Genomic DNA, 26,687 nt, shown 5'->3' on the forward strand with positions numbered 1-26,687 from the left:
TTTAAGACTCTACGCTTGAGAACTCTAAAAGTAAAGAACTGAATAGATTCCACTGAATAGTGAAAAAAATTTTCAGTTGAGACATCATTCACATTTTTGAAATTGCTGAAATGTGAATTGACTATACCTAAAGTAGGAGCATTTATTAGTTTCTTTTATTATGGATTTTGCATGTCATTCGAATGTCACAATGACCATTTCATCATATCCCTTAATTGTTTGAATGGTGATAAATAGTTTAAGAAATTATCTATATATATAAAATGCTAACGTACGTGGCACAAAAATTACTCTTATTACTTTATACGGAATGGCAACAATGAAATGTAAACATTTCGATGTACGAAAGTTTCAGCAGACTGCTTTATTCTGCGTTTTCACACGTGTATTTAATTCAACGCCTTGCTAAATAAATAAAATTATTATATTATAAATGCGGCTAATTGTGTAAAAACTTCAGTCAGTCAGACGATGTAAAAGAAGTTAAGAAATAAACTTTAATAGATCTCGTTATGACTTACTTACCTATTGCAAATAGATGGCTTCCGAAACTATTGATTTCCACCAAAAAATTTTGCATTATCTTAAAAATCAACAAATTATTTCTTTAATTATATCGATTTCATTTCTACATAGTTTTTTTCCTTTACTTTTAATAAATTCTTCAAGTTTAATTTCCAGTGTGGATGTTTTTGATGTTAGGTTTGGTTTAGTTTAGTTTGAAAAAAGGTTTTTAAAAATAATCAGTTTTCTTTTTTTAATGCTACAAAATTCAAACTCATCCATCAAAATATTCAATTGCGTGATTTTGCTAATGTTAAAATCAAGATAAAAAAAAATACCATTTTATCATTAATTCCGAAATAGAATTTTCACTTCTGTTTTTATTTCGTAATATATACACTTTTGATTTGTGTCCATAATAATTTGTTGCAGAACGATTCAGTTAAAGTCTCATTTTTCAGTCGCATCAAATTAATTGAAATTAAAAAAATGCATTCTATATTAATCCTTTAATAATAATCAACAACAACAATAATTAATAAAATCAACAATGTTAGAGAGCAAGCTGGTCGCCAAAAGCGGCTAGCATTGTTTACTGTCATATAGGTCTTTTGCTTTATTATTTACGCTGTATCAATTTTTAGAGAATTTTTTCATTTTCTTTTCATAGTGTAATTACTATAAATAAAAATATTTAAATGAAATTATGAATATTGAGATAATTTTTCTTATTATTTCTAGGCGGTTGCAAATACGTTTCAAAACAAATAGCTTTATAGAACCTTCTTCAGCTAAGTTGTGGAAAATGAAATGGATCGTTAAATGAGGGTCAAGAAAATCAGGGGTGTATGGCCCTGGACTTTCTCCAATTTCCACCACTTAACTGTGAACTCAGAATTAACTGTGTTATACAATCTAATTATTTTTTTACTTACCAACTTTTACTAATATTATTTAATATCCTCTAAATGTAAAGAAAATTGCATTTATCAGTTAGTAGCAACTTTTGCAGCCATTTGGTTCAACGGGAGTAATGCTCGCTAAAATCTCCAATCAAATATTTTGTCCAACATGGCCTCTTAATAGCTTTTTCAGCAAAGTAGTTTTAAGCTTCAAATTTTGATAGTTATACAATATATAACTTATAAAAGTCTTACGCTATTCAATGTGCTATGTATCTCTTTAATTTCCAGTCAGCTCCTCTAAAATTTGAACATTCAATTGAAACGGAAGTGACTGAACTATAATTAATGCAAAATATTTTTTTTTTCAAAATATGAGTACGTAAAATAAAATGATTGAACTTTGAAATTTTATGCGCTGTACAGAATTTTTTAAAAATATAATTTATGTAATATCTCAAAGAATTATTCAATAAAAAATTTTCTGATTCATCGTAAAAATATAGTTTTTAGTTTTACTTTCAAAAGTTTTTAAATCATGTAAATAATAATGTTTTATTTTGTTTCAGTTAATAGATATACTTTTTAAAAAGTTATGAAGCCTAAATTTTATATAATCCTTTATTTCTATGGTATAATATTCAGCGAAATATTCTTGACACTCCAACTTTTAAAAGAGTTTCTATCTTCTGCTATCAAATCCGATCTAGTTATGAAGTTTTGAATACCACTATTTGAAGACAACGAACAGTTTCCTAATTTCAGACTAATAAGCCTTGAGGAGCTCCGAATGCTTCTTTGAAACTGAATATTTAAATCGCATATTTTTATAAGATGGAAACAGTCAAATTTCCATAACTCACTCAGTTTTAGTCTCAATAGTGTGAACCTTTCTTGCTATTTAAAATGTTAAAATCTTAAAAATATTTTACTAAATAAGACTCATAAGGTGGGGGGTTTGTAAAAAATAAAATGTGTTATTCATCAGAATATTTATTGTTTCAAGCTGGATGAAATAGTATTCTTTACTTCATTTAGACGCTGTTTCTTATTAGATGTATATGCCTGATACTAACTGTTTAGAAATTAAGTATTGGACCGTTCTTTCTATTAGATGAGCATGTTTAATGCTAATTGTTTAGAAATTAGATATTGGGTCCTAATTAGAGTGTTATATATATGTACTATATGAATCATGTTGGCCTTAAATACTACAGAACTAATAATATAGAAATTTTAAAAGTTCACATAAAATTTCTTGCTCTTATTGTTCTTGAAAATATCCTATTTTATATTTATTTCATTTCTTTTGTTGAAAATAACATTTTTCAAGGTTTGATTTGCAGTAAGAGTTCATCTTTTATTTGGAGCTTTTGTCAGTCTGGTGGCATCAAGTTGATGAAGTCTCATTTTTTCAAAGCACATGTAGCATAATCGTGCAAGTGTGCGAAATGTGAGAAATGAATGGTTGGATCATATATTTAAAACATTTTTTAAAACTTCATTAAAAATAAAACTTTAATATTTATGTTAAAATATTAGTATTATTAAATAGCCATTTTTTTTTTTTTTTTTTTTTTTTACTTTTACAAGGATGCAAAAATTATTTTTGCAGGGTAATATTTTTGGACTTTATAGCGGAGAAATACCAAACAATTGCTCAATTCTTTATTATAAATAAAAATAGTATGACATTTTTTTCCCCCTGTATTTCCCAAATTTGATGTTTCTAGGGGCTAGTTTAGGAATGCTTGGGAAGAAGAAGGAGGGGAAGAGATGACTGTTTTATATTCATCTAAGAATTCAATTAAAGATAGATTTAATTTAAATAATTTAATAGTAAACTAATTTAATTTCGTTTAATAGTAAACTGGAAAAGGATATTTGTTGCGGTCTTGCTTAGATTTAAATTTTCGAAATAATATTTTGCTGATTATTATTGTCTTTGATTTTATTTATTGTCTTTGATTTTATGATACTCATTTTTATCTCCAAAGCATCCGTTTCTTGGGATTTTTGGGTCACGAGGGGTCCATATTTTTGGACGAATGTTTGAACCCTCACTAAAAAAAATCCCTGGCTTGAATCCCTGCCTGAGGGTGACCCTTGATAAAGTCTACCGGCCGGATTCCTCTTTTCTTTCTTTTTGGTTCCTTTTTTGCATTTAAATTAATATTTTTTTTTCTAATTTGGTAATAATATTATGATATATTTTCCGGTATGCAATGCATCTGCAGAGAAATGTGATTATAGAAAATTGCATATAAAATGCATTCTTAAAATCATATATGTCATCGCGCATTAATTTTTTTTTATATATATTTACGGATTCCTTAAAACAGCATTATTATCCAGTGGAGAAAATACATGAAATGCTTATATAAAGAACGTATTCGAATTCATACATTTGGTAAAACATCGGATCTTCAGTTTTTAAATAAAGATTTGAATTTGAATTTCATCGATGTATTTTCTTATTTTTGAGTTATTGAATGAATACATGCATATTAGTTCTAAACATTTTTACGATGCTTTAGAATCCAAGTTACTTTGAAATATCGATGTCATAAAAATGTTCAAGTAATGTAACTATAAGTTACGTCATTTTTTTATTTATGTTTCGTACATGATGATAGAGTAGAAAGAAGGAAGTGGGCACAGTATTTAAAAAACGACTATTTTCTTGGCTGGATCAGTTCAGCAGTTGAGTTGGCCTCTCACTTCCTGACCGATCTTGTTTCCGTCCTCGTCCGAGCACCAGCAGTATCCGGTGGATGCGTGGCACTGCTTCTTGGCGTAGGTGCCGCTGTTGTTGCACTCGGGAATGAAGTTGCCCACCAGTCCTTTCTGGGCTGAAAAAACAATGGATCGTGAGTGCAAAGTTATACTGACGTGTGGAGAAACAATGCTCTTTCTGTTTAAGTGGACGGTGGCCTCTATTTTGCAAATGATTCATTTAGAGTTATGAAACGTTTTATGCGTACGTATTAAAATATAAATACATTAAATTTCTTTTTAAGAAACTTTTAAAAACGAAATGTTATTTTTAAAAATTAACTAATTAATTTTTTTTTAAAATGTATAATTTATTTAAAATTTTAAAATATTTCAGGAGTCTCAATTTTTAATTTTTTCTTTATTACCCAATATAAATTTATTTGGTATAAAACTGTATATGATTTTGTAATTCTAATTAAATTTAATGATTTTGTAATTCTAATTTTTTTTTAGAAATATCCTTATATACACTTACTGTATTTTCATAAGAATTTTATGTTTTTCGGAACTAAAATGGACTTTTAACTATTTAAAAAAAAAAAAAAACACCTCGAAATATAAAATGCATACTCTATTTTCTTTTAATGTTTAACTGAAATCTTTTTTCTCAATTCTATTTAATTCTTTTCAAAAATTAAGACACCTAGAACTTTCAAAGGTATTTAAATCTAATTACAATATCATTTTGAGGAAAGTAATTAAAAGGTCTTTTTTTCTGTAAGCCTTGGGAATATTCATTTTATTGAACAAGATGTAATATAACACTATTTTAGTATTTAGTTTAGTAAAATATAAACATATATTTTATTGAGGAAACGATAAAAATAAAATTTCATGTTTTTGTCCATTTTTGCTTATTTCAAAATTCACTGTCCCCTTAAAACTATCGTCTCATAATAAAACAAGTCAACCATTTATTCTCCAAAAAAAAAAAACAAAAAACAAAAAAAAAAAAAAAACAACAACAAAAAAGTTAAAAACTATTTTTGGTGCATTGAATATAAACTTTATTTTCTAAATAGATCAATATCTTATTATATTATATAACAGATCAATACTTAATATCTTATTGAATATTATTTGTTATAATTTATTGATTTTATTTCAAATGCATAACAGAAATAATATTTTTAAATATGATTATTATATCAGGAACGCAAGATCATAACGAAGTTCTATTGCTGAAAATAACAATTCCTTCAAGAATCAGCAGTAGTGGCCTCTCCGAACGTTTTCGCATACTCTTCAATAAATGCCTCATCCGTTTCCCTTGAATAAAATGACGGACCTTCAGTAAGGCTGCGAATGCTTTCAACGGCCTTGGAGAACAAAAGTTACGAAATATGGATCTTAAATGTGATTCTAGCGCTTTACTTGAATCTATCGTGTGAATATATATTTTGGACACATTTTTTCCGACCAAAATCTGACTCGGAACTTCAGTTGTATTTACAAGATCACATACCGAATTTCATTGATTTAAGATTATTTCATTTATATGCATGCGAGAATATAGACCGAAAGATGGTGAACTCTTTGTCAGATGCGGTTCCAAATGTAATAAGAATCTACATTTTAGTTGCTAAATATGTATAGAAAATTTTTATGCGTCTGACTTTTTAAGTTTTGTAGTTATCGAGTTCACCTGCATTCGAGAGGGGAAAGAGACAAATTTCGACTGAATGGATTTTATTCAAACTTTTTATCAAAATCAATATACCAAATTTCATCCTTCTAGCCAAAAGTGTTTCGGGGTTATCGTGTGAACAGAAAGCACACACAAACGAATGTAAGGCCAAAAATGTGTTTTTCGATATCAACGAGGTCTGAAGTGCGGAAATTTGTCAAAATCTCGAGTTCCAATTTTTTGACGTTTACAATACTTTTTCTATACTTCGTATATAATAAAGCAAAATAAATAAATAAATAACAACTTATTATACATTAAAAAAAACTTTTAAGTTCTCAACAGCATCGAATCATATAATTTTTTTAAAATTATAATATAAAACTAAATCATTCAAAGTAGAGTAATTCGATACAAAAATAATAATTTATAAATGCATCAAGTATTAATAAAGTATTAATTCCTGAAACAGAAAGTGTCATTTATTTAGGTAAGAAAGAAAACAAAACATTTAAGAGATTAAATGTTGTTTTGTATTGAATAGTAGTTAAGGCATACAAAAAATGTATAAAATTTTGTCATTTACTTTGCCACAAATATCATTTGTTAGATTTCATTAACTTTATTTAGAATTCGCATCAGAAATAATTTCTTTTAAATAAGGATACTCTAAAACCAGAAATAATTTGCATTTTTTAGTTGCAGTTTATTTTCACGAGTCAAGTATTATTTGAAATGATATTAAATCAAGTAATAAATTGCCAATTATTTTCTAGAACTTGCGATGATTTATTCACTTTTAGCAAAATTATTTAACAAAAGAATCAAATATTATTTTGAAAAAGACGAACATTTTCTGACTGAAAAGAATAGCAATAAAAAAAGTCAATGTAGAATCTAATTGGAAACTGAGAAACTAAATTAGCCTATCCAGTCTCAATTTTTAATACTCCGAGTTTAAAATAAAAAGCATTTTTTGTCGAATATTTGATATAATAAAAATATTTTTTAAAATATTTTTTGGCGTTTAAGTGCCATTTGTTAAAAAAAATCTTTAAATCAATTTTATTTTTACTATTTTTATAATATCATATATGCAGTGTTCCTAAACTTTAGAAAGATATCATGTCGACTTGTGATGAGTTTATTCTTTGAGACTTAATTCTACAAGAACGCAAGCTATAGAAGAATAAATACAACGTCAAATCTTAATAGACCGCCGCATGACTCGCTTGAGATTCATATCTGCACTCTCATTAGATTATCTCTCCTAAGTAGAAGGGAAGAAGGGATCTAATTTAATGAATGATCCACAGGTATCAGCAATGGCAGCGAATGTATTAATTATTAAAATATCATATATCGCATAATATGTGTTGTCTTACCCTCCGTTTGTACTATTCTATACATTTTGAGGGTCTTGTATCATTTATTTGCAGTTAATAAAATGTACCTTTTTAGCTTTTCTCTCTATTCAGACAAATCACATCGGGAAAATGCTTAGAAAAATATAGAAGACTGGCACTCACTATCCATCCTTCTCACAGAGAAAGTTTCAGATGAATATATGTATATATGTATTTCGTATTTAACTTCTAAGGACGATATTTGCTTTTCAAAAAAAGGTACAGTATGATATAATAATTTTTTTTATAACTTAACATGCTAACTCGATTATAAAGCATTTGTTCATTACGCAAGAAATTGAAAGATAAATTTCATGAATGATTACGGTTGCTGCTTTCATCCATGGCGTTAAAAGATTTAAATCAATTGAACCACTTTGAAGAGTAATACTAATTAGATTTCAAATCGATGTCATTTATTCGTTACACTGTGTGTCTATTCCAATTGTGGCCCAAAATCTAATTTCGAAACCGTTAACGACAGAAATATACTTCCAACTAAGAAATAATTCTAAATAAAGTAAATATTATTTTCAACGATATTTGAATCAATAAATATGTTTATGAAAAAATTACAGGACGTAGGTTTTTAACAATTCCCAGTATTAATAGTCGCATTCAGTAAGTTCATTCTTGGCACAATAGTATATGCAACGAAAACAAAAAAAAAAGCTTCTATTGTTCGGCAACAAAAAGTGATAGAGCTACGAATCTTTGAATTTCATTATTTTAAGCCAATCACCGTCACCGAGGAAGTGCCATCCATCCATCATTGCCCCATCCAAAAAATCCATCAATCATCATTAATGGAATTTTCTAGAGGTTTTTGGGAACGGTCTTAAATTGTGTCAAAATAGTGATATTCAAATTTTTACAATTCGGTCAGTTTTAGTCGTAGAAGGATGGAATTTTTGTTTTGTTTTGTTTTTGTTGAAAATTTAATACGTCAAGAATATTTTGACAAATTTGATGATAAGAATCAGAAGACTGTATTAAAAAAATCTTGATTTCATCATTTTTCACATTTACCTAATTGTTTAGAAATGAGTTAATGAGCCACAAATTGTAATGAACATCTGGTATAAAGTGTGTACATGTCCTATTTAAAAGATGTTAAAATAAGATTAATAAATCAGCATTTCTTACATTTGGTGATTTCGTTGTCTCTGTGAACGTGACATTTGCAAGTCTTGATGGCGACGGATGGATCAGTGATGTGCGATCCGTCTGGTCTCCAGCACATACAGAACTTGGAACCTTCGAAGCACTGGAGGGCCTTGTAATCGCCGTTGTCTTCACACTCTGGGATGAGCTTCGTCTTGATCTTGGAGTTGAGCTCCCTCTGTCTGTGTTCCTCGCAGTCACTGGCGGCAAAGGCGCCAACCAGGCAGCAGGAGACGACAATAAAGAAGTAGAAGGAATTCATTGTGGTCTGTGAAAGAACTGATGTGAAAGAAACTGATTAAATCTCTTGAAAATAAGGTTCATTTAATTTAGTGCTATCGAGAAATTTACCTTCTTCAGTCATTCCTAATGTAAGCATGTCCAGATTATCAAGTTGGCAAATGTCTCGATATTTTTTTTTTTTTTTTTGCAATATTCTTTGGGTAACCTCATTTTATACTTTTATTTAGTTTAAGAGTCATGTGAAATCAAATAAAAATAAATTTCGTCTTATATTTTTTTAAAGATCTTTGGGGCTGTAATTTTTCTGTAGTTAGCTATTTGATGCAGAAGTCAACACTTATGATCAGAATTTTCATAGAATATATAAATTATATTTACAAAGTGTTGTATTTTTTTTTTACCGTTTTGCTGAAAATTTCTTTTAAATTTGGAATTTAAATGTTTCGGAACGGGAAATAGGACACAAATTTCTATTGAAAATTTCCCTTCATTAAGAATTTCATTATTTGGATTTGCCATTATACTTGTTCCTTAAAAATCATTCATATTGAGATTAAGTAAGCATTAATAAAGAATATCGGATTTTGAAAATTGTAGAGGGAACAGAACGCGCATTCAAACACCTTGGTACCCCTGAACTGCGCAGCATCGACAGGTGTTTTTCTTCTGGTGGTACAGGAACCTCACATAATTTTCATAAGAAGCTATCTCTTGGTGAAAGTTGGTGAAATAAACTGCTTTTTTGTACTGTCATTGTCTGTCTGACTGTGGTAAATATAGGAATGGAGCAGGGATGCAAAACATTGCAATCTTGAGGTTGAAGAAGGTGGGAGGTAGGTAGTTTTGGTCAATAGAAATGCTGCACTGAAGAATTGTAGGAGTGCGGGGGCGTAGTGGAATTGAGAGTATAGCCGGAAGAAAGTTTGAGGGATGCTGCGGTGTTTGTACGGCAGGTCTATATCACATTCTAACACCAGTAGCAGTACATGCCAACTTTTCTAAGTCGAGAGTTTCTTGGAAACGTTGGACTAATCTCCACTCCAAGGATGTTCGAAATAATCTCATGCACACAGTCATCACGCCCTAGTTGGAGAGGGGAGAATAGAAAATTTGCATTGCTTAAGACTACTAAGACAGATTTTGATTGATTCAGTACTGAGAAATTTACAATCCAATATAGATTTCTCCTGAAAATTTGTGACAGTGAATTTGCATTCATAATTATTATTCATTTACGATTGACACACAATTGATGATGGTTAAAAAATTATGTCAAGTTGTTGGCTCATAGGGAAATTAATTAAAAATGAATTACTGAATTTCACACACACAAGTCTAAAAAAAAATTAAATTAAAAAAATTAACGGACTAAATACATAAAATAATTTCTTCTAGCTCCATACGGATTTATAATCTAATGCAGATTCCTAATCCCACTTAGATTGTCCTAAAAATTTGGGATCGTGAATTCTCATTCATAATTATTATTTATCTATGTTTGATAGACAATTGATTATGATTAAAAAATTAAAATCAAAATATTTCTAAGAGATTTGATTAAAAACTCGTATTTAAACAATTTTTTTTTTGTGTCAAACATTTACTCATAAAGTCAGGAAAAATGTTTTTGAGGTTCTAAAAACAATTTTAAATCTCAAGTTGCAATAATGTTTTCAACACTGCACGGTTTTAAAATATTTTAAAATGCTATAAAAATATACATTACCTTTTTGCTACTTGATTAAATGTAGCTGAGTATATAATCGGAGAGATTTTTAAATTTATTAAATTTCCTTAGCTTCTCACTTTAACTAGTTCTGCTGAAATGCAATTTATTTTTTTCATAATGCTCAAACTTATAACAAACTGAAAACTTATTTTAAATAATATGATACACTGAGATCAGTAACGTAGGAGATTTGATAATGCAGTTTGCGGCTTCCTAATTAAGTTTACTTTCAAATTATCGTATGTATATTTAGATTTCCATTTCTTATGTTTAAGGAAGAATAAACATCACTGAAGGAGTAACATGGAATTCTCAATTTAACGACATTATGCCCGGTTCAATAACAACAACAACAACAAAAAACTATGAAAATTCTTCAAAAATTCTGTTACTGATTCTTAGAATTGAATTTTCATTTTCTGTCAATTATTAAAAAGAATTTCTTATATGGAAGTTTAATGTAAGACGTCCGAAAAATAGTTTAATAAAATATTAACTGCTTTTTTTTAGTATTTTAACTAACTGCTTTTTTTTAGAATTTTAAATTTTTTTTCTTTTTCTGTTTCTCATAAAATATCAATAAAAATTGAATAATACGGAAAAATTCTTCGAAATTAATATAAAATGTTTAAAGAATTTTTAAAACATTATTAATAAAGAAACTTTTGAAAGTAATTTTTAAAATCCTGAATTTTTTTAAAATGTTAAAAATGAAATAACCGTCACTTCTCTTTATATGAACATATTTCTGTAACCCCTCTTATGCAATATTTTGACTGAAATATATTAAAAGAATGGTTTGGAAAATTAACCAAAACTCTAAAATTAGCACATAAAAAAAAGACTCAATATTGAATAACTTCTTTAATATTTTCAATTATAAATATGCAATAATTTTAGTTTTAGAAAACAATTTTCGTTGTTATTTGTAAGCAAATTTAATTTCAATACTTATGTGAGAAAATTTATTATCAAATTTAGCATTTTCATTAACTTTTTTGTTAGCAGACGACAACATTTATTTAATGATAGTCTTGTTGTATTTTATTTACTTTAACATTATGATATATAGAAATTGGCATAATATTTGTGATTAAAATCTACTACTATGATTAAAATCTCTAATGAATGGAGCAAACAGTTAAGCCTAGAACTACGAAATTTTGCAAATTGTGTCTTGGATAGTAGGTGTTCATTATGAAAGGGTTTTTCAAATTTATTGTTAGAGTTCTAATTAGAAATTAATCGAAGTTTTTAATAGTTCTTCTCCACAAGTTTAAAGCATATTATTGCATAAAATTTTTATGCCATTTTAATATTCAAAAGATAAGTTTTTCTGTGATATAAATTTTATATTCTTACATTTTTTTATCTATAAATTTAAAACATATTTAATATATTTCGTGACAATGTTATACATTGCTTCAGTTAAAGTATTTGTACGCATGCGCATTTGAATGATAATAAATGCAATCTTTGTTTCTGCGTTATTGTTGCTATAATTAAAATTAAATTTTACAAATAATGTAACAAACAAATAAAGCCTAAAACTTCACTATGTTGTTTCGGTCTAGAGATTCGAATCTTCTTTAATTTTTTTGATATTTCTCGTGACGTATACTTGATGATGATTCTAATTAGTTGTTAATTGATGAGAATAACTTCTTATTTGGTATATTATTCTCTAATCTGCCATGTTTCACAAACTTGGGGACTGTCTGAACTGTCTAATTCAAAGAAATCTGATTTAATTGGTGTTAAAACCGCCGAATAATCTGTAATTGATAAATGACTTCGATTTACGAAAATGTTTATAGAGAAGATTTATTGGGAAATGTTTTAGCTAAAAATCCAACTTTTTTGATAAAATCTTCACCAATAATTACATTAAATTTTATAGAAAAAGTTTTGATGATGATGAATTCAGGATTCAGATCAAATGAATTTTATTCTGCAATTTATTTTATTTCTCAGTTATTAAAATATATAAACAAAAAAAATTGAGAAATTCTTATTTTACAGCCGTTGTGAATGATAGCAAGTCTAAAAAAATTAAAGATTCAGTTATTTTAACCATTATGGAGCTAAAATATCATTTGGTAAAGTATTGAAAAGCATCAAATAAATTTACTGAAATATTTTAAATAGATTACAATCAATTAGTATACATATTAAATAAATTACTTCAATTAATATTGTTTGGGCAGTGCTTAATGACAGCTGTTATCTAATATATAAAAATGAATTTTTATTTGTTCGTATTTTATGCAGTGTCAAATTGTTCAACCGACGGCGATAAAAGTTTGCTAACTTATTGCTTTGAACCTAGAAAATCCATATTTTTCACATGGCCTATTTATGTTCAATGCTCACGAGTCGAACAGCCAAGAAATTTGTTTATTTTTGCGGAAGATGGAAAAAAAAAATATTTTCTATCATGAAGTATATTTGAATAAAAAAGTAAAAAAAAAAAGGATAAATATTATTTATACTTCTCCTTTATATATCATTCAATTTTAATGAATGTATTCATTTTCTATACGGGAAATAAATATCATTCTTTCTGTCATTCATAATGAAACAAGACAGCTATTTCAAATTTTAACCGATAATTCCAAAATTATTTCTTCTGCGGTACTAGCTAGTTAGAAATAAAATTCTATTTATGAACCTAATAATAAAAGGCATTGAATATGTTTAATGCATCTTATTATAGAAAATTAATTTTTGATTTGAACTCATTTTCATTTTTTATTCTCTGGTGCTTATATTTAAGGCGATATTAAGTATACGTGGTTCACATGATCAAATGTTACTTTTCTTCTAAACAACTCCATTAATTTATTTTCCTTTTTCTTTTTTTTATCCACGTTATTTCTGACAACTCCGAAGCCATATTATGGAAATTATACTGGTAAATTTGTATTTCCTTCTTCAATTTATAACAAAATATCGTAATAATTAATTCAGAAATGAATGTGCGAGCTACTTTTGTTGCATATTCGTTAGTACTTTCAGTTATGGATACACAATTCAAAATCAAGGATTAAGAAATACTTACCAAGCGATTCACTGACAGAAGATCGCAGCAGTGTAATCAGAATCTTCGCTTTTCAGCCTAATAAATAATCAGTTTTAATCGAAGCACACGTGAGAGCTTCACACACTATCTGTGGAGATTTCCGAAGTTTTGATTGCATATATTGTGATTGTGAAGATAGGCAGGAGAAAGACACCTGGATAAAATTAGGTGAAAATTCCAATCCATATAAACCAACAAGGAAGTCATACATGTACATATGTAATGATGTCTTTAAAACTTAATTAATTTCCTAATTTTTATTTAATTTAGCCTATATTAAATTTATTCTAAAATGTTATCTTATTTTCTGATCCAATTCCACCTTTTTTATTTAATTACATGAGCTCTGTAAAAATGCTTAAATTAGCTGTTCTGACTCTCTGAGTAAAGGGATAAAAATCTGTCAGTCTAAATTTTCTTTCAATTCTTTTAAATTCTTTTAAAAGATATATAAATTTCCCTTACCTAAATCGACACGTGTAAAGAAATCCCTATCAGAATCTCATCGTATGTAATGACCGGGGAAAAAATATTTCTTGTTCTTTCTCTCTTTTGCTCTTGTGTCGTGCTATAAATGGAGGTACCTCGTCACTTCTTGTACAAAAATGATGCCTCCAGGGATAGAATAAGGCGAAGTTAAAAATTCAAAGTGTCTTTTCTCTCTTTGGCCACGAAACTGCTCGAAAAATATATGTTTTATATACATATATTTAGCAAAAACGATCCATTTGCAAATGCATTTCTATAAGCTTAATCCCTTTTCATACGAATTTACTTTACTTTCTAATTGGTGGATACATCCTATTTGGAGCAATTATTATTATTTTAATGCCTATAACTACATAAATGCTTGCATATAGATAATGATGCGTTTTAAACTCATTTTTAAAACTAAAATTCAATTCCAGGTTAAAAATTTGTAATTCAATCATTCGATACCTGAGATATACTTGTCATTGCAAACGAAGGAGTTAAAATGTATCGATTCACTCCAAAGATTTGCCTTCTTGAATGTCTGTGAGTTCTGACCTTTCACGTTCGAAGACTTAAACAACTTCACAAAAGCAATGTCATACTACCGTGATATATCATTTTTATATTTAAAATAATTTTGGTTAGGCCATTATTTTAATGCTTACGAAATTCTTAAATATCACTTTTATTCACAGGGGTATCCATTCTTTCGATAACCGTTTGTATACCATTACCATTATGAGTAATGCCATTTTTATGATATCAATACAGTCAATCAAGCTACAACTTGAAAGTGAAATAGTATTTGTGTCGTTACTGTTGTATTTCAAATTTTTACAGCAAACAAAAAAAACATAGAAAATATTACAGATTTTTTTTTAATGTACGAATTATTACAGATGTATTCACTGATGACAAGGTCTCAAAACAAGAATTCTAAGCCAAATCTATCAAAATGAACCAAACCAACAAATAAATAAAAAAAAAAATTTAAAGATCAATGCATTTGTCGTGTAATAGTTTAGAGAAAATTATAACTTGGGATCATACGCCATCACGTGCCTGATCCTCTAGTATGGATATTTCTCCTTTTAAAACAAATCTAATTTTCTTTCTAATATTGTATTTTCTTCGAAACAATATACCTAAAAGCTAAAAACCCCTCACTGATTGCGGGATCTCATTAACAATTAGATATTCATTTGAAATTGGGAAAGTATTTGTTTCTTGGGTGGTAAATTTTTTTCTAATGTGATTGGCGGAAAGGGTTCATTCCTACTTTGCTATCAAAAGAAAATAAGTATCATGAAATTTTATAGTGATCAACACATTTATTACAGGATATCAATTACTTTGCCAAAGCATAGAATAGGAGGCTGCTCAAATTTTGAATTACATTTTGCAATGTTCATAATATGAAGAATAAACTTTTGCATATTTTGTGTATTAAACGTAAGTTTTGTTATTTAAATGCATTTTTAAAATGAATTATTCTTTATTTCTAAGTTTTCGTTAATTTGGCGGTCCTTTAGTTTAAGGCCCCCTCGTTACTTAGAGTGCAGTCTATTAAAAAAAGCAACCATTATAGTTTTTTACTCAAGTATGAATACTTGTATTAACCACACAACAGCAATTCATTCCCCAAAAAGATCATGAAAGATAACATATATAGAAATATATACCCTGAGAAAATTGAAATTTTACTCTCATTTTTAATATATTTTTACCTTTTATGAATATTCCAGGATTTTCTATTTTTTATTTTTATTATAGAGTTATATTTTCTTCAAAATCCATATTTTTGATAAAAATATTATTTCTTAAATTTTAATATGTTTATCAAATGCACTGTTAAAGCCGTTTTCATTTTCATATTTTCTACTTTTTTACTCTCCCCGAAACATAATTTTTGAGCAGATTCGTAGCCAAGAAGAAAGAAGACTCTTTTTAAAATTTTAAAACTTCGCTTTATTCCATGCCGGGAGGCATCATTTATGTACAAGAAGCTAAGATGAAACTGAAGTCCTTTCACAAGCGATACAAGAGCAGAAGAGACAGACATTTCCCCCTTCGATTATTTTACTATGAAATTTTTATAGGGATTTCTTTGATACCTGTCGATTTAAGAATGGGAATTTAGGTATCTTTAAAAGAATTTGAAAAACATTAAGGATTTTTATCCCTTCACTTGGAGCATGAGAACCTGCTGATTAAAGCCGTTTTACAGAGCGCGTGTAGTATTAATTAAATTTAAAAAAAAGTGGAATTGGATCAAGAAATAAGACATTTTAGAATAAAGTTAATATGAGCTAAATTGAAATAAAAATTAGGAAATAAATTGTTTAAATTATATATATATATATATATATTGAATAATTTTTTCCTTCAAATTTATGATGAGACGATGTTACTCATTTGGAATCGAAATTTCATTAAAATCAATCTAGTAAATGATAATAAAATTTTAAAAAAATATAAAAAGTTTGTCATTCTGAGCAAATGAAATAACTCCTCATAAAAATTTAGAAATTTCATTTCGTTCTCATGAAAATGTTTTTTATATTTTCATCGGAAGCACATAATTATACAAAATTTTGGAGTTGTGACTGTCTAAAATTTTTTTTTTTTTTTTTTTAGCTTCAGACAGAAACAAAATTCAGTCGTTCCAAATTAAATTAAGAGAGATAAATAAATAAAAACTTGAAATCTGCTATCCCAAATTTCAAGTGGGAACATTACTTATATTATCATGTAGAAACATTATTTTTTTTTGTCACGAGATATCAACCAATAGAAAACATCATGTTCTCACACGACTCGTATTTCGCAATCATCAACATTTAGAAAAGCGATGGTTTCTGACCATCTCAAAATCAATCGGGTTCTAAAAGTTTTTTCTCTAGGTCAGAAATTTTTTCCGAGAAGAACCAGTCAATCAATCACATGACAATCAGATAACGCATGCGTCGATATTTAGAAAACGGTGTTTTTTTAATTGATTATTTTTTTTAAATCTCACAATCATTCGAGGTCCCAAAACTATTTTTTGCCAGCTAGAAAATTTTTAAATTAAAAATTTATATATATATATATATATATATATATATATATATATATATATATATATATAAATCGGGTACATGGCGGACATTCGCGTCGTTGTAACATTTTGTTGGCGACAAGTCACTAAATGGGACAACCTTTTTTCCCATTTTCTAATAACCTTAAAAGCAAAAAACTGATGCTTGAAAAGCGATAATTGTCCGTGCATTTTGTGGCTTCAGAAACCCCAAATCAAAACAACATCATGTTCTCACATGATAAAAACTAATCTAAAGGTAAATATTTCAGATATTTTAAAATATTGGAAAAATTTTATTATCCACTTATTTAAATTGACTGATAATTAGATTATCATATTAAATATGTGAGTAAAAATTGCTTCATTTGTGATTCACCGAAAGAATATCATGAAACTGTAATCAGAAAATTTTTCAATCTTGTCAATTATCCGTGATAACTGCTTTTCGCTCAGAACGCTTCACTCTCTGACGGCGATGAATGCAAAAGATTCGATTGTCCGCTGTGGGATTACGATCGACGGAACGAAAATATTAAGTAAAAGGACCTCTAGAATCAAATTATAAACTATTACTATTATAAACTACTTACCATACTAAAGGTACGAAAAGTTATTTTTATATTGAGTTACTTAAAGTGAACTTTGCATTTGCAATTTAATACTATATTTAACTTTTTTCAACTCTATATTGCTTTTATTTATTGTCTTTAAGAAACAATGCAATAAAAACAAAATGTGTCCTTAATGGACGTGTTGCGTCTAAGCTTATCACCAAAAAAAGCATATCGTGTGATATCTGCAAGATTTAAGTGACTTTCGATGTTTTTTCTGTTCGTGCGTTCTTTTTTGGTGATAATAGAATTTTGCATCCAATCTATGAATGTTTGGTTTCTTCATGCATTTAAGAGAGATTAGAAAAATTTGAATTGAATTTTAGTTTGCAAATGTTTCTTGAATATTTAGAATACTATCATGCTAAAAGATGCAATCTTTAAGAATGCGATAGTACAAAAGTTTGTTTAACTGTAAATCAAAATGCATGCACAGGGTGTGTTTTTTTAAACTGATGGTACTGAGAGACCTCTGCAGCTACCAAATGTTGTACGGGGACTATTGACTGCATGGGAAAAGGAATCAGCGAAAAAAAAATTAAGTTGCCGATAGGGAGAATGTGGCGCTTTGAATTTTAAGTTTAATTGCACGATAAAATTTTAAAAAAGCTACAGTAAACAGATAAATGAAACACAAAGAATTGAATTTTCCACAAATGGGCTTTATTTGAAAAATATAACTTCTGTAAATGATTACAAATTTAAAAAAAAAGAGAGGAGATTCTATTCGACTTCCTTTCTATTCTTTGTTCGTTTGTTTTTATTCAGAAGAATCGCTTTCCCGGGGAAGACATTGGCTATTTTCAATATGACCTCCATTTTCTTGGACTAAGAATTGCATTCTGTACACTGTACTCTCTACAGCTGAATGCAACATTTCAGGAGGCATGTTGATACAGATTTTACTTTAAAACTGACCAGTTCGAGACTCCACCAAGATAAACTTTAGATTTTAAATAACCTCATAGAAAAATGTCACATGGTGGCCATACAACACGAAAACAGCGACTAATGACTCTTTCTTCTGTAAAGTGATGGCGCAACAGTTGCTGTACGGATGTACCAATATGTGGTGGTGCTCCACCAAACATAAAGACAATTTTATCTAAGCATTGCCTGTACTGAAGTTGTGGGATAACAAAACTACTCAGCATATCATGATATCTTTGAGCGTTTACGGAACAGGTCTGCTGTTCTGCTTGGGTTATAGTCTCAAAAAAGTATGGTCCGATGATAAAATCTGCTGTAAAACCACACCAAACAGTGACTTTTTGAGAATGGAGCGGGATTTTTTGAAATGTTCAGATGCTTTGTTGTTCAGATGCCCAAATTCTAGAATTCCGAGTGTTAACAGTCCCATTCAAATAAAAATGAGTCTTATTATTCCAGACAATTGTTCAAGGCCTCGGCAACGTCCATCCTGGCAAGAAATGTCATAACAAAGGTTAATCGAAGATCATAACCTGTAGGTTTTAATTGATGCAAAAGGCTAATTTCATATGAATAAAATTGAAGAATTTTTCTTAAAATTTTCCATACTGTTGAATCACTAACATGCAGTTGTCGGGCAACTCCATGTATGCTACTATTGCCAGCAGTGCTCGTCTGATTTCTTTCAACGATTGCAGTCTCAACATCTGTGATCGTAACCTCCGATACCGGTTACCGTCCTTTACCAGGTCGAAATGCGAGAGAACCTGTTTTTTCAAATTTTTTAATCATAGCTTTCACTGCATTAATTAATATAGATCCTTTACGTAAATTGTTTCGACTTCTCAATTCGCGAAGAGCGGCCGTTGCATTGGATTGATTAAGATAAAGGAGCTTCACAAATAATGTACGCTGTGCTAAAGGCGCCACATTTTCCCCTATCGGCAACATTTGGAACTTTTTTTTTTTTTTTTTTTTGTGGATTCCTTTTTTCCATGTCGCTATTAGTCCCCATATAAAATTTGGTGGCTTTGCGGCAGATAGTTCAAGATATAGAAGTCTCTGAGTATAGTCAGTTTAAATAAAAACACCCTGTATATCATAAAATTACTTATGCCAAGTTTGTAAAATCTAAGGCTAATCCTTAGAGCATATTTATAAAATAATTACTCAAAAAATTATATTAAATTAATTTTTTCATTATAAAACTTAATAATTATTTCTACTAATAACAATAGAGAATGTGTATTGACAATCTACAGGCCAAACCATTTGATCTAGAACTGTCAAATTTGGCGCATGCATAATTCGCCGAATAGAAAGGTTCACCTAGAAAGGAATTCTTTAAAATTTTAATAGGATAAAATTTAAGAGAAATTTTCCATAACTTCAATGAAATCAATTTAGCTACTAAAAAATTATTATCTAAATTTTAATGTTTTTTAAAAATTTAGATAATGTTTTTTAAAATTTTAATCGAAATTTTGAAAATGTTTTTAAATGTGTTTTATACTAATGGTAAGTAAAACTGAAATCGTTCTCATTGTTACTACTAATACAAGGCGCATCTAAAACGTACGGTGAATCGGAATATAAAACAAGTCATGGAAACAAAATATCTTTATTCTCCATCTTGACATCCATTGACTGCAATACACATTCGACATTGTTGATAAAGCTGTTGGAAAATGAGTCAGCGAAGACCTCTTTTAGAATGGAGTGAACAATAGATGTCACACGTCGTCGGATGTCTGGTATGTCTGCAAACGTGTGCCCTTTAAGGCGAAGAAATAAAAAGAAGTCCACAGGATCCAGATCAGGCGAGTACGGTGGATGTTCGAGATAGTTAGGCCGCATTTGGTCCAGAAGTTGTGTACACGAATCGCAGTATGAGGGTGGATGTTGTCATGCAACAGACTCCACTTACCAGTACTGTACAATAGTAAGTGAACACATTGGATGCGTAGCAACAACCGTTTTCCCAATTTGTAACAAAACTTCATGTTAATCTGTTTCCCCATTTCAATTTAACGTGAGTTTTCGCCCATTCGCCTTTCGACTGCCCGTAGCAGAATAATCTGCGTCTATTTCTTCATTCCTTACTACTTGGTGTTCCTTCCTACTCTCCGAGAGGTCCTTTCCTGCGCATACGCCAGGTTGCATTTCTCACTCCTCATATTGCCTTTGAGATATTCATCCATTCACCGAAAACATTTTAGACGCACCTTGTATTTCATCCTGGTTAATTCTTCCGTTGTTGATAATCAAGAATTGAAGATTCGATTTATTTATTGCTAGTCGCCTTAAGCGAACAGTTGTTTCGTCCGGATTACTGACTTCAGATAAACTGTATTTTATAACTCTATGTTCATTATTCTGCCAAATTGTCTAACTTTAAAGCTGCGATACTTTAATTATCTTATTTAAGCTTTTTTATTGCGTACATGAATCTTGCAAATGTAGATGTTTCCTTAACACCGTATCCCTGTTAGAAACATAAATATCCGTTTTTTTAAATTTCGCGATATTTTTACTTTTCTTTTTATTAGTCTTGCAAATTTAACTAATGTTAAACAGAATCCTTCTTTTCTTTAGTTTTCAACAATGTAAGAAAATCACACGATTAATTACTTAATGAAAAAATGAAAACGATTTTAATTTCAGCGAATAATGTATTCTATAGTAGTAAATTCAGCAATAATTCACACGATTATTAAATTCATATCATTTAAAGGATAAATTTTTAAATTCTGAAATGGTTTAAAACTTATTTTTACGCAATAATATTTTTGTAGTTATGGAAAGGAAAGCGTCGAAATTATGCTGAATTTGTAATTAATTAAAATGATAGTTAAAATTTCAAAAAAATCGCTCCGAGGTGTGTATTTTTACCTTCCAAGCTATATATGCTCCAAATTTGGTACTTGTAAGTCTACTGGTTTGGTATGTAAAGCGCCAACACACGATCACACTCCTTTTTATTATCAGTGTAAATTATTCAACTTATAACTTTGACATATTTCATAGTTTTAATGAAAGGTTTGTCAGCTCAAAGATGCCGAGAATATGTAATTATCACGTGTGTTATTTTGTAAAATACCAGAACAGAAGGAAGGTTATGGCAAGAAATGATTCAGACATAAGATATAAGAGAAAACTTGTGCATTTCGCTTATATTTGATAAAATGCAACGGCGGAATATGGTCGGGGAAAAAGTAAACAATCTCGACTAAGTTCACTGATTAGTGTGCAAGTCCTCGATTGAAGTTCATAAAAATTGTTCTCGTAATTATAGAGAAAAAAAAAACGCATGATTTTCAACAGAAATATTGAAAGAAAAACTATTAAATCACATCTAGAATATCAATAATAAATTTTATTTGAAGCCTTCCTTCTGTTCTGGTGAAACAACAGGCTCACTTGCATGGCCGCAATCATCGCCAAGTCTGACTCTTGTGGACTGTTTCCTTTTGCTGAAGGAACAATTGAAGGAAGATATATCGATCCATAGTTAGTGCTGAAAGGCAGTTGACAGCTTGTCAACATGCTATCTTCCATTTATGGGTGCAGATTATTTGCAGTTAACTAGTGCACAATATACACATAAATGTTACGACAATTCGTAATGATAATTTTAAGCTTTTTCCTATATGAGCATCCTTTGTTTCTATTTTCAAACTGTGCATTGAATGTAATGTCATATTTTTTTTATCGGTTATTTGACGTCTAGTTAACATAGGTTTGTTAAATGGAATGAAGCCTGGAAATTGTCATTTTATTTAATAAGTTCAATTTAACTTTGGAGTTTTCCCTGAATGGGGCTGGAAGTCTTAGTTTTATTCCCATCAGAGCGTCAGCTTTTTCCTTTCCATTTGTTGCACTGAACGAGAGAAGACAAGGATGAATGTCGAGATCAATTATTTCTGTTCGATTTAAAAGAATAATATCAAAAAGTATTGATGAACACGATTTGATTGGGTTGTAACAAGTCCATATTTTTTTAATTTTGATGCGGATGCATCATTATTTTTTATTAGTCGCCTTTAGTGACCAGCTGGATTGCCAAGAAATTGATTGTGTTTATTTTGAATTAAATGCCTTATATAACACTTCAAATTCACGATTCCTTCAAGAAAATATTTTTAAGCAATAAATTGTGATAAAAATAGACACTGTTTTATTTTAATAGGCTAAACGCTATTCTATTCAATATATATATATGAACAATCCTAATAGAATCAAATTCCATGATGTCGCAGTGCCATTAAAATTTTAAATGTCCGGTTCGTGTATTTGCGGTATTTTTACTTTTGCGGCATTGTCAAACCAATGTCAAACAGAATTCACCTTCTTTCATTTTCAATCTTGTAAGAAAATCACACAATTAAATAGTTGACAACATTTCCTCGTAATAATAATTGTTGAAAATCATCCATTCTCATATTTTTAAATATTTTCTAAAGATCTGGAAAAATGACTCGATAATAAAATTAGCATCATGGAAAAGCCATTTTATAAAAATGTGGCGGTTACATTAGCTCTACTACTTTCTCTTTTGATACAACAGATGGCATTACCTTATTAACACCAAGGTATGTTTTCCCTTGATCCTTCTTGGGGGTCATTATTATATTGTATTCTAAGTGATATTCATGTATTTTCATGTTCGAGTTTCGCATTCGATTTGTATTGTGAAATGTGGAACTTCGAAAATAATTAAATAACTGTTCCAGAAATGTTCGTCTAAAGAGTCTGGCGAAAGAATAATTAAACGATAGAAAAATAAAAACGAAATTATGAAACGAAAGCGTAACGCTGTCAACTAAATACTTAAAATAATTCATATTTTTTTATATGGAAATATTTTATTTGTGTTGCTTCGTCTCGTCCTTAGATGATAATTTAGAAAGTCATAGCCCTCGACGCCTTTTTCCCGTCATGGAAATGGTTCTGATTGTGTTCCTGACCTAAAGTCTACAAAAGAACAATCAGCTCCTGTCTTCAGAAAAACCATTTGACGCAGAAACTATCGTCAAAACATTTTGCCATTCTCCGCGATTCCAGGAAATGAATCCGGTGATCCTTTACTTCGTGCTATCAAACATGATGTTTATGTTCAGGTAGATGTCCTCAACGAGTCCGTTCCAGAAATCCTCCTGCCATCAACAATGCTTTTTAATTTCAAAACGGATAACATTTGTTTACTAGTGTTACTCGCTCGGGACGTCGATTACCGATGAGTGTAATTAAAAATGATTGGAAAGAATTTTCAGCTTGATCTGTACCAACCGATTGTAGCATCGTCCAAGGTACTGTATTTTACTTTAACTTAGAAACAGACTTGCAGAAAATTAACTTGTCCATAATTACGTATTTAATGCAGTTAATGCGTAATCATTTCTCTCTACTGCCAGTTATTTACATCAAATGTGTGAAATGGTTTACAGCGGGTTTTTTTTTCATTCATAATGTTAAATTCAAAGTATTATTTTAAATTGATTTATTGCACTATATTTTGATATTTATTAAACCTTTTTACAATATTCATAAGACATTTCAGTGCAAAAATTTCTAAGTTAATAATGTTTTCATAGCATCTTGATCGTTTTAAGTTTATATCTTGAAATATCTGTATTGTATGCTTAGCCTGATCTCAGCCATTGAAAAATCCTGAAGAGTATGTGTTTTAAATATTAAGGAATTCTATATTGTAATTTTCACGTTGTTTTTGTATTTCTGTATTTTATTTAAGGATGAATTAATTTATCGTACTTGATATATTACTTGGTTTGCGAACCGAAACTAAAACTGCCTGCTCTCGTTTTCTGATACCATTTTATGTGCCCTTGAGCGAGCGCCAAGTCTCATTAAGTATACATAATCCAGTCGCTCCCAAGAGGATTTATTCTAAACATCCTTTCGGTTGTTGAATATGTTTTCATTTTTCCTGGCTGCATGATGAAACTTTTCAGTGAAAGAATTATGAAATAACTCTTTCATTTTCTTTAGATTTATGTCTTCCGATTGAGAATGTGTATTCATTTTCAGAGTTATGATTCACTGCATATTTGCAATCTTTTTATGGTGTTATTATAAAAGAAATGCTGAGTTGCACTTTCCTTTCTCAAAAGGAGTAACTTCATAACTTATTTCTCCTATTTATAATTCTTTAACTGAAGGTTAATGAAAGAATTCTGAACAACTCAATTACTATTCAGTACTTAAACAAATTACATCACAGTAGCTAAACTTAAATTTTCATTGCTTTAAATCTTTTAAGATTTGCTACGTTACAATTAGACAACTGTTATTCTTTTATTAAGTGTGGTTATATATGTTTTCAATTAAAGTTAATAATTGAAATATTTTTAGATATACATATTCATGTTTTGCTTTCGTCTACCTGAAATATATATGTATAAAATAGTTTTGAATATAAATAATTTTTTTCCATTCTCCTAGAAAGTATATATTTTGATTGATTTTGGTTGATATTTAATATTTGGTTTGGTTTGATATTTGGTTGATTTTTTTTTTTTTTTTGCATTCTTTCAAAAAAAGAAGATTTAAATAATTTATGTGTTGCTTATATTATCTTCGAAAGAGAAGATAGCTGTGTAACTACTAATTCATACTCAGTTTTCAAGTTTTCTTGGGTAAGTTACGATTTTATTTCAATAACTGCGTAGCATAAAAATCGATTCGTTCTGCAAGGGTAAGAAAATTGATCTCTATAACTGAGCATTAGAATGATGCCTCGAAGCTGAATCTGATGATAAAATAATGGATTTATAGGAGAAAACTAACTAAATCTACATTTTTTAAGGAAAATAAACAATTTGTGAATAATATGTTTAATAATATAGTTGTCGAACAGAAAAAGTCGGAAGAAGCAGAAGTAAAGAAATAAGAAAGCGAAAACCAGCGTCCAGCTGAGGAAAGAGCATTTGAACTTGAAAAGTTTAGGCTCCAAAATTCAAATTTATCAAATACGAATCAAACTGATTCTACTCCAATCCGATTTGATTTTAAAAAGTTTTATCTTCGTTTCTTCTTGATACAGATGACAGATCATTATTTTAAACTATGTTTGAAAGACAGATGAAATTTTTAAATGTACCAACATACTTTTTCTTGCGAACAGTCGACCACCCCGTCACCCGTGAATGAGGCAGTATCAACAGGATTAGCTGTCTTTAACATAATCCATACATATTACTGACAAATTCTCCGAACTAGCACATGACAAATTCTCCGGCTGGCCCTAAGACACAGGTGGTCAATCTCTGACCTTGATCCTCATCTTCCCCTACATTTGTCCTCCTGTTTTACGAGGAGCAGGTCAACATGTGGGGAAAACACTCTTAAAATTCTCTGTATCCCTTCAAATGTGTGTCCCACAACACAAGAATGGCAAAAACTTTTAAACTTTAAATGTTTGGCAAAAAACTGTCAATTTTCAATATCATGTTGCCGAGTTGATGATGCCGAGGAAGAATAGACCTTATATCATTCTATCCCAGAAACCACCTTCATCATTCGTGATAGCTAATTGTGACAAACCTGATGAACCTTTAGATGCATCAACTTTTACACCTTTTCAAAATGTAACACAGAATCAATCTCTTGTGATACTTTTAAGGAAAAGAAATGGACCTCCAAAACAACCTTCTAATGCTAATGAAAATCCTGGGAAAAACGCAAAAATATCCAAAATCACACCAACTCTCCAGAGGTCTTAGGTAGTGTAGGAGGAAGATGTCGCGGTTACATAACTCTACTACCTTCTCTTTTGATACAACAGATGGCGTTACTTTATAGACATGAAAATATATTCCCACGATCGTTTTTGGAGTCATTATTAGATTGTATTCTCAGTGAGTATCGTGTATTTTTGTGTTCGTGATTGTTTTGTCTCGTGAAATATGGAACTTAGGAAGTAATTAAATAACTGTTCTTGAAACTCGTCTATTATTTTCATCTATCCCATAATGAAGTTATAAAGAGTCACGTCCCTCTACAATGTTAAATAATGTTAAAAAAATTCAGTTTATATGATAATATTTTCGGGAATTAACACGTCAAAATCTTAATGAATTAAAAAAATTAAAAACCTCTCCGAGATGAATAGTGAAAAGTGTACTTGTGACAAAAG

General features: G+C 29.5%; 2 protein-coding genes across 3 annotated transcripts in view; one reads left to right on the plus strand and one right to left on the minus strand.

The window, feature by feature from the left end:
* Positions 1-3,981: 3,981 nt before the first annotated feature.
* LOC129989465 (U24-ctenitoxin-Pn1a-like) lies at positions 3,982-13,516 on the minus strand. 2 transcript variants are annotated; one of them, XM_056098022.1, is made up of 3 exons: positions 13,415-13,516; positions 8,364-8,660; positions 3,982-4,258 (listed from the first exon to the last, which is right to left on the minus strand). In XM_056098022.1, exons 2-3 carry the CDS (start codon positions 8,641-8,643, stop codon positions 4,104-4,106), a joined length of 435 nt encoding a protein of 144 aa, XP_055953997.1. In that variant the 5' UTR covers positions 8,644-8,660; positions 13,415-13,516; the 3' UTR covers positions 3,982-4,103. The 2 variants fall into 2 exon arrangements, with proteins under 2 accessions (XP_055953997.1, XP_055953995.1); XM_056098020.1 differs by having other exon boundaries at positions 8,364-8,649; positions 13,415-13,508.
* LOC129989459 (protein phosphatase 1 regulatory subunit 42-like) overlaps positions 4,276-26,687 on the plus strand; it is a 76,787-nt gene continuing 54,375 nt past the window's right edge. Inside the window, exon 1 of the mRNA XM_056098011.1 lies at positions 4,276-4,386. Within this exon, the coding sequence (XP_055953986.1) occupies positions 4,371-4,386 (16 nt within the window). The 5' untranslated portion in view covers positions 4,276-4,370. The remainder of the gene's footprint in view (positions 4,387-26,687) is intronic.

The sequence above is a fragment of the Argiope bruennichi genome, chromosome 10 (genome assembly GCF_947563725.1).
Source record: "Argiope bruennichi chromosome 10, qqArgBrue1.1, whole genome shotgun sequence".
NCBI classification, from domain to species: domain Eukaryota; kingdom Metazoa; phylum Arthropoda; class Arachnida; order Araneae; family Araneidae; genus Argiope; species Argiope bruennichi.

Excerpts from the sequence above, each read along its gene's own strand:
- LOC129989465 (XM_056098022.1), bottom strand. The coding sequence starts at position 8,643 with ATGAATTCCTTCTACTTCTTTATTGTCGTCTCCTGCTGCCTGGTTGGC. Across the intron at positions 4,259-8,363 it reads AGACAACGAAATCACCAAAT|CCCAGAAAGGACTGGTGGGC; the intron begins GTAAGAAATGCT and ends TTGTTTTTTCAG.